The 8899-nt window shown below is 32.4% G+C and overlaps 1 protein-coding gene across 3 annotated transcripts; it reads right to left on the bottom strand.

Annotated features, from left to right (window-relative positions):
* Positions 1–681: 681 nt before the first annotated feature.
* Positions 682–5101, bottom strand: LOC143914503 (serine protease inhibitor swm-1-like). Of its 3 annotated transcripts, none has more exons than XM_077434755.1 (5): positions 4899–5101; positions 4021–4208; positions 2635–2874; positions 2277–2525; positions 682–2160 (listed from the first exon to the last, which is right to left on the bottom strand). In XM_077434755.1, exons 2-5 carry the CDS (start codon positions 4097–4099, stop codon positions 2141–2143), a joined length of 588 nt encoding a protein of 195 aa, XP_077290881.1. In that variant the 5' UTR covers positions 4100–4208; positions 4899–5101; the 3' UTR covers positions 682–2140. The 3 variants fall into 3 exon arrangements, with proteins under 3 accessions (XP_077290881.1, XP_077290882.1, XP_077290883.1); XM_077434756.1 differs by having other exon boundaries at positions 4021–4121; positions 4899–5033; XM_077434757.1 differs by lacking the exon at positions 4899–5101 and adding an exon at positions 4209–4407 and having other exon boundaries at positions 4021–4121.
* Between the last annotated feature and the right edge of the window lie 3798 nt (positions 5102–8899).

Genomic DNA, 8899 nt, shown 5'->3' with positions numbered 1-8899 from the left:
TTATTATATATAAACATAAAAAAATTCTGAGATAAAAAGGTGCCGGAACGCAGTTCCACCACGTTACATGGGAAAAAAAGCCCTGGATATATGTGAACGTGTATGTACGTATGTTTTATTATCGAACTTTGTTTTGTGACCTTCTTATATTCCTTCCATTTTATTTATATGAAATTGCCCCACCCCCTTTATTTTTTTTTAAATAAAATAAAAAATTTTGATACTGTAGCAGCTCTACGACATGGTCGAGTTTAGGTCACCATCCTGCGAGTTGGGACCAAATCGGCCATGTTGATTTGTTCCCACCCGTAATAAATATTCGCATCTTCAACAATTCCGTCGTTTCACTTCGTACGCCCCCCATATTGATGACCCCGACTGAGAAGTACCCACACCGTCGCCATCTTCGACACCATAAGGAGTATCCAGAAGTAAGGTAAGGTAGAGATTAGGTTAAGTGTCTATTTTCAGAGATTAAGTGAAGTGATAAAGAGAAAAAGGAAACGACGGATTGTTGCATTCGGGCCGTGTCGAATGATTAACCTCAGTCAGATAGTCGTCTGTCTTCGGTTAAGATAGCTCCTTGTATTGCGTCAATGATGTAACTCCTTGAAATATCCGATCGTTGATATATTCATCGTTTCCGTTTGATTGTGTGTGAGGTCGATATAAAAGGCGTCTTATGGTATATAAGAACATTTATTTGATGGTTAAAATAACACGTGTAGCAGATACGCCATAGCGCATCGGAGGTACATCCGGGCGCCTGCTATCGCTGTTCAAGGCCAACACTGGCTTGACGCTTGTCAAATATACCAATTGCCAATGTAGGACCACGTAAAAAATTATCACGTCGCAAAAATAAATCGAATAGATACGTCAAAGTGACCGAATACAAAACGGAACACGGATCTTATCCACAATATTTAACACGAAAATATTTCCATTGTTATTGATTTATTTTATTGCAATACATAGATCTTTTTATTTATTTTATACTGATTTATTTACTAAAAATACAGATTATATCAAAAAATCCTGTCGACTGTATCTATAGATAAAGTAAAAATAGGCCAATAGAATAATACTGGAAAAATGAATTAAACACAAAAAAGAGCCTGCTTGGCGTACACTGATGTACATAAATACATACTATTGCGACTTGGGATTTCAATACCGAGAGTAACGATACCGGCAGTATCGGTATTTGACCGAAAATCAGTCTTTGGTAATACCGGTATTAAAAATAGAGATACCGATTTTTTTCAAATTCATACATTTTGTTTATCGAAAACGGTATTGTCATGGCTAAAAACTACTAAAACGACCGATGCGTATATTTTAATGATGCGTTTATATTTTGCAAATATTTTTGTATGTAAAATTATTTTGATTTTTACTGTTTTCCGATACATATCGCTAAATACAATGTTCGGCAACATTTTCGGTATCGCGGCCCCCACACAATGTGTCTAAAGTTCGCAAACCTGTTCAACTTTAATTTAAATAAGAAAATATTCTATTAAATGCTGATGTTTCTTAATTACGTACATACATTGAAAATGTGATAAAATATATTATTTGTAAAATGTTTTCGTACGATATATACATATATATGCAATGATGACACGAAAGGGACAGGGAAAAAAATATATTATAATTTGTCTTTCAACATCAACTAATTCCCCAGCTGATGGTTGACTCTTCGTTTTCATTTCCAGTGAGTGATGATTAAGTATCTGAATGAATTAAGTATCTGATGCCTAAATCGGAGTTATATCATTACATATAATCCTTTATACCTGGGACGTACCTACTTTACGTATTTGGATGTTTGAGTTTGGAGTATTTTTCAATAAACATGTTGCAACACGCAAGCGGTGTTTTTTTTTTTTATTAATTCATCAAAAAAAAACCGTACTGTACTGATTATACCGGAATCGTTCTTTTTTATTTCGATAATACCGGTATCGGAAATTCCGGTATTTTTGCAATCCCTAATTGCAACGGTTTCGACTAAACAGGTTATATTTTGTAATAAAATAAACATAGACATACATCCATATACTTCAGACATATTTATTTGTAATAAAATACAGAAAATGGAATATGTATTTTTCCAGCCAAATCTTATTTCTATTTATTTAGGTATTTCTGAATCTGAAAATTAAAAACGATGTTTTTGTAGCTAGATTATTCTATTACAGTATGTACATACGAGTACATTGTATGTACACATATAATGTGTATTCAATGTTATAAAACATATTATTTACCTCTAAATTCGTTATAACATGATGATGGTGGGACGCATTGACCTGTATTTGTATTCCTCACGAATCCCTGATTACAGAAACATCCTGGGACACAAACAGAGATGCATGGCATAGGGGGACGCTTATAGTTTTCGCAAGTTTGCGGACATGCGGTGCCACAGTCGGTGTAATGTTCATTGTCACCGCATTCCTGTGGTGGCGATACAGTTGGTGTTGGAGTTGTTGTTGGAGTTGGCGTCGGAGTTGGATCTATATTTCAAATATATGTATTTACATAAATGCATGTACGAGTATAATACTTTCAGTCTAACATATAAGTATGTTTGTGTACATAAACACCACATTTATTTATACCTACCCACTAGACATTCGTTTTTAGTGACGCATTTCCAGGTCTTGGGATGCCTATAGAAACCCCGTGCACACACGCATCCTGGAATGCAGCTTCGTGGATTACAGAAGGAAAAAGCATTGCATATCGTATCACAATGTCCCCGACAACGTGAAAACAATTCATTTGGTCCTCCGCAAAATCGTTCTAGTGGCTCTAATGGTTCTCGTGGTTCTCGTGGTTCTCGTTGTTCTCGAATGATAATACCTGAAACCATCATAGAACAAATTGAATAAATGAATTCTAATTTATCAACTCAAATTGTGATCCTCGATGTTATATTTAAAACGTTGACAATTTGCTGTAGCATATTGTATGTACATACATTTATTTTAGAATATATTATTAAGGCCTTGTTCATAGTCTCGACAAAGTCGAAGAAGTGTCGCGAAGTGTCGCTGTTCATACTAATGTTTAATAGTGTGCATAGTAAGCGCGACAGTTTGTCGCGCTTACTATGAATACTATTATACATTAGTATGAACTATGAACAAGGCCTAAGGATATACACATGTACATTTAAGGCTTAATATAAATATGTGGTATGATACCACACTGATTCCACAAAATTGATATGACAAGGACATTGAACAAGAGCATTCGTGGAACCAGATCGATGCTTCATAATAGTAATAAGTAATAATATTATAGAACAGTGTTGTACCCGATGAAATATCATCGCATAGTTGTTGGAATATAAAGTTATTAAATAAAAAAAATTATAAAAGAAATGTGTCGATCCTGTGTTCGATCAGCACGCGGTCGAATTTTTTTCAAATACCTTTTAAATATATTTAATTTAATATTTATATTTAATTGTTTAATATAAAAAAACGGTAAAAACTACCTACCTACCTATGTATGTACATACATATAAATAATATATAACACAATAGAAAAATTAATTAATTAAATAAATTTTCAATAGATTGCGCCAAATGCTCAGAGACTTGCTTAGAGGAAACATTGGTAGCAAACAGTATATATAGAAGTTTTTTCTTTCGATATTATTTTCGTATTATATTTGTACATTTTGTTGGCAGTGTTTTAGCTGTGACGTACATATGTATTTCGAATCGAAACGACTATTATAGTTCTGTGAGCATTATCGCAGATACACACAGATACAGAATAGCGATATTATATATACAATAATATTATAAATAATAATTAAATAAATAATAATAGTTCATAATACATAGTATTAAGCTCATCTTTTTGAGACTAAAAAATGAACTCATTTATAGGTATGTGCTATGAAATTATAGTGCATAAAAGTACACAGCAAACAATAAATATATGTACATATGTATGTATGTATTTTAAAATTATTCAAAACTAAGTAGTACTTACTAAGACACCCATCCAGTGTATAGAAGAGGAAGCATATCAACAGTAGCCTGGTAGCCATCATTTTGAATGTAATATGCATTTTGCCATTGTCTTTTATATTCCTGCGAATTTGTTTGCAATTGGTGATTACTTTATTACTGTTTACTTTTCAATACAAAAATTAGCATTGAATTTGAGATTGGTCGCACCTGTGCAATCAAATTAATTATAATCGGTCAGGAAAGGAGAAAATTCAGATTAAAAAAAAAAGATGCATATCCCCATAATAATATCCAATTTAAAATATTTGTCAAGCCTGAACCACTAATGCTCATTGAATTCATATTACTGCTAAATACCTATATATATATATTTTATTTTTTATTGTTACAAATCAATATACACTCATCATTACAGATTTGCTCCAATGCGACGGGTGTACGTTAACGAAATACAGAATACATAAACAATCAGAAATCAGAAATACAGTACTACATACATATACAATCAGAATATATAGCATATTACAATTAATCTGAAATAATAATCATAGAGACATCTATGGATTATTTTTAGATTTTTTTTGTGTACAATTTTTATACATATAATAAATACGAAATTATTGAGATATCTATAGATTTTCAGATTACTGTGCATAATTATTACAAATTATGCACAGGCAGATTTTGTGACAACAGGAATAGATCTAATACCAATTTTCAGGAACCGTTTCAGCAATGATCAGATAAAATTGGCAAACTCTGATAGAGAAACGATTGATTTGGAGTCACAAAACCCCCAAATCTAACCAGCAGATGGCGAGGACTCAAACCTTTGACCTCAGTGGTGCTAAATATATACGCTACCACTAAGCCAAACTGCTGGCTGTATGTACGTACATAAATACAATATCAATGTGTGTTAAACAAAATGTGTTTTTTCAGTTGATATATCCAATATATCGTGAAGAATCTAATCTATAATTACGAAAGAGACTTTGTAACTATGTATGTAAGGTTTAGGTGAGAGAATGTGGTATTCATTTCGTCTTGGTCTTTTATATTTGGGCGTGTGTCTTTGTTGCGAAAATTAGCTTTGGACTAAAATTCTAGTCTCGGAAGCACTTGTACAATCAAATTAATGGTAATCAGTAAAAGAGAATAGTGCTGATATTCAAAATTTTCATATATTTTTCATTTGCAAATTACGGTAATTTTCAAGCACTGTATCACTAATTAAAAAAAAAAATTGTTTACCTCGTGGTTTACTTAAATCTATTAATCAATCCGCTGATAAAATAAAACTGAGTGCAATAAACAACTGTGTTTTTTCAGTTGTTACAATGTATGATGAAGTTTATGCTGGTTTTTTCGTTTTATGTATTATATAACAGTAATTAATCTATTTTGACTCACTACTTTGATAATCATAAAACTTTTTCTTAAGGAAAGGATTGTGAGATATAGACATTCAAAGCTTCCAAGTCAGGTGTAACTTAGGGTTCTATTTTAGGATAGGGTTACCATTCGTCCCGGATTTAAAAAAAATCTTATGCACGTACAAAAACTGAGGCAATAGTTTAAAATATGATAACACCATTTGCAACCTCCACTCTTAAAATCAAATTATAAAATACACGCTTTATTACCATTCACACGGATACTTCAAGCCATTAAGATTTAAAGCTATTTCGATCCTCATTAATTATTTTGATCGCAAGGAAGGTGTTTAAGTTAAAATTTTAGATTTAATCACTCTTGCCGTATCATATTTTATTCGATGTTTATTGATCGTATTGTATATTTTTGTATTTATTTTAAAAAATACACGTAAATACAAATAGAATTAAAATACAATATACAGTATTTATGTATTTAGATATTATTATGTTTGTTTGCTCTCGTCGGCGCTCAAGGTCGGAATGGTTTCCAATTCGAGAGCGCCCCATATTTATACATATTGGGCTCAACAAACTATTGGTCGATGAGTCGGACGATCCCATTGGCCGTTACATACGTAGAGGCCATTTTAGCGGGAACGAGAGATCAGGTGATCTGCGCTAGTAAACCATCGGTCCACGAACGCCACTCACCTAATCTCTAAGTTACAATATATTATTGCTTTTAATTTATTGTCGCAAATCGTATGACTTGAAAAAGTAATTATTGGTTCAAACTCGTTTAGACATCAAAATTGATTACTCCATTGTGCTGCTTTTAGAATTTACAATAATATAATGTGCATCTGTTTTATTATAATCATATGTACATACGAACAAGTACAACTGGCAATTGATAACTGGCTTACCTCGATAAAATAAACGAATTTTTGTTATTAATCCACAAGAATAGTCGAAATATGATTTTTATAAGTGGAATTTTATTTAATTCTCATATAAAGACAATTTAATATATTATCTCTATTAATACAATTCAGATTCGTGTAAATGCGAGTAAATACTAGTACGAGCTTTCAGCTCGCAATTTTACCGATTAAAAATTCAGCACACTTCTAATTAACCCTTTTAAACGAAAACAAAAAATAGTGTGGCCAGAACACTATCGCAATAAACATCTTTCAATAGAAAATACGTACTTTAACCTTTTGATTTGAACTGGACGACTACTTAAAGAGATTTGAAAGCTCAAAAGTACTACAAATGAAAGATAAAATACCCGACTACAGATTCCAATATTCATTTTGAACAGGAAATTGACAGATTTTGAGACGTCGACCGAATAACACGAAGATATAGAAAAATCGCGCGATTTAAAAAACACATACATACATATATCTCTGAATCTCGAGCCAATCAACATTTTTATTACCAGATTCGTGTTTACTGGGCATAGCTCTATAAGAAAAGTCATATCTCGTCTCTGAACCATTTTTCGTGTCGAACAGTTTAATTAGTCGGATATTATGTACAATATATGTACAGTTGGTCAAAAACTTTTATTGAAATAACAACTTAAGCTGAGTTATGTACATACTAGGGTTTCGGATTTCCCGGACTTTTTCAATTCCCGGGACACGGGACGGATCCCGGGTTCGTTCCCGGGATTCCCGGGATCCCGGGACACACGTAAAAAAACTTTTTTTTTTCAATTTAATATATTAGGTAAATCGAAAAGAAATGTCATTTTTTGTTGCGTCACTTTGAAATCAGTTTGTCAACGGTTGCCGTCGAGTTAACACGTCGTGGTTAGTATCATTTTGAAGCTCTATTAGTAATCTTTCATTTTTGACATTTGTTTTATTTTTTTGGCCTTAGTAGAAAAATGCAGAGGCCTGAGATTGAAGAAACACATTTGCGATATTTTATGCTATTTTTATTTGACAAAGGATTAAAGTCAAAAGAAGCTACCCAGACCATCTGTGATATTTATGGAGACATCTTGGATACTCGAAAGTGCTATAGATGGTTTAAAAAGTTCAAAAGTGGCGATAGATCATTAAAGGACAAACCAAAAACAGGAAGACCCCTTAAAATCGATGATGACACCCTGAATTCATTAGTGGAATCCGATCCGCGCAAAACAATACATGAATTGTCACAAGACCTTGGTTGTCCACGTACAACAGTTCAAAACCATTTAAAAAGGCTTGGAAAAAAAAATAGACAGGGTGTATGGGTACCGCACGAACTTTCACCAACGGCCATAGATCAACGCGTAACAATATGTTCATCTCTATTGTCCAGAAACGAAACAGATCCATTTCTAAGACGAATTGTTACTGGGGATGAGAAGTGGGTCCTTTACAGTAATTCTCGGAGAAAAAAACAATGGTTATCATCGAACCAGGTACCTGTGCCTACCCCTCGGCCAACATTGACGTTGAAAAAAGTTCTCCTATGTGTATGGTGGGATGTTTTGGGAATAATTCATTACGAATTGTTGAAACCTGGACAGACGGTTACTGCAGAGTTGTATTGTGCTCAATTGGAACGATTAAAGACGGAACTGTTAAAAAAAAGATCAGTTTTAGTCAATAATCAAAGAAGGATTTTACAGCATGACAATGCAAGACCTCATGCAGCAAGGATTACCCAGGATAAAATAAGAGAGCTGGATTTGGAAGTTCTTCAACATCCACCGTATTCACCTGATATAGCACCTTCGGATTATCATTTATTTAAATCGATGGAACATTCTCTTCGTGATAAAAAAATTTCAAATGTCGAAGAAGTAAAAAATCACTTGGATTTCTATTTTAATAATAAGCCGCCAGAATTTTATGATCGAGGTATTAAAAAACTGCCTATATTGTGGAGGAAGATCATAGATAATGATGGAAAATATTTAATAGAATAATTATGTATAGTTTTTTTTTTAAATAAATGTTTTGTTGTATCATAAAAAAATGACATTTCTTTTCGATTTACCTTATATTTTTATTGAAAAAATATATTTATTTATTGACAAAACAATACATAATATATCTATTAACTCGAAAAAATTTAATTATATTTAGTTAATTAAAGTAGCTTCTTAAGAATACTATAATATTTAAATGAGAATCCGAAAGTCTAATTCTAGATTTGGTACAAAAATTTCCAGCAATGGAAAAAACCATTTCAGTTTCGGCCGAAGTTGGTTTTATTGTTAAAAGGGACGAAAACAATTTTTTAAATTATCGGGTTGTTTCTCCTGTCAGCATTTTTTTTTATATTCGATGTTATTTTTATTTACGTTATTTTGTATATTCGTCTTTGATAACTCCTTATTCAATTCTTCATTCATCGTCAAACACACAATTGTTTCGTCTTCATTCAAATCTAAAAAAGTTTCTTCCATTGTGGAATCGTCAATACAAGAAGGATATACTCGCTCCATAATAACTATTATGTGAAACTTCACCGTAGGATATATGTACATTCGCTTTTATTACAACATTT

This window comes from Arctopsyche grandis, chromosome 7 (genome assembly GCF_051622035.1).
Source record: "Arctopsyche grandis isolate Sample6627 chromosome 7, ASM5162203v2, whole genome shotgun sequence".
In the NCBI taxonomy this organism is placed as follows: domain Eukaryota; kingdom Metazoa; phylum Arthropoda; class Insecta; order Trichoptera; family Hydropsychidae; genus Arctopsyche; species Arctopsyche grandis.
The sequence above is the reverse complement of the archived record's forward strand: the minus strand, read 5'-3'. Positions and strand labels throughout refer to the sequence as shown.

Coding starts and splice junctions, on each gene's coding strand:
- LOC143914503 (XM_077434756.1), bottom strand. Junction 2,875..4,020: donor TACACTGGATGGGTGTCTTA/GTAAGTACTACT, acceptor TGATGGTTTCAG/GTATTATCATTCGAGAACAA. Junction 2,161..2,276: donor ATGTTATAACGAATTTAGAG/GTAAATAATATG, acceptor TTTAATTTTCAG/ATTCAGAAATACCTAAATAA.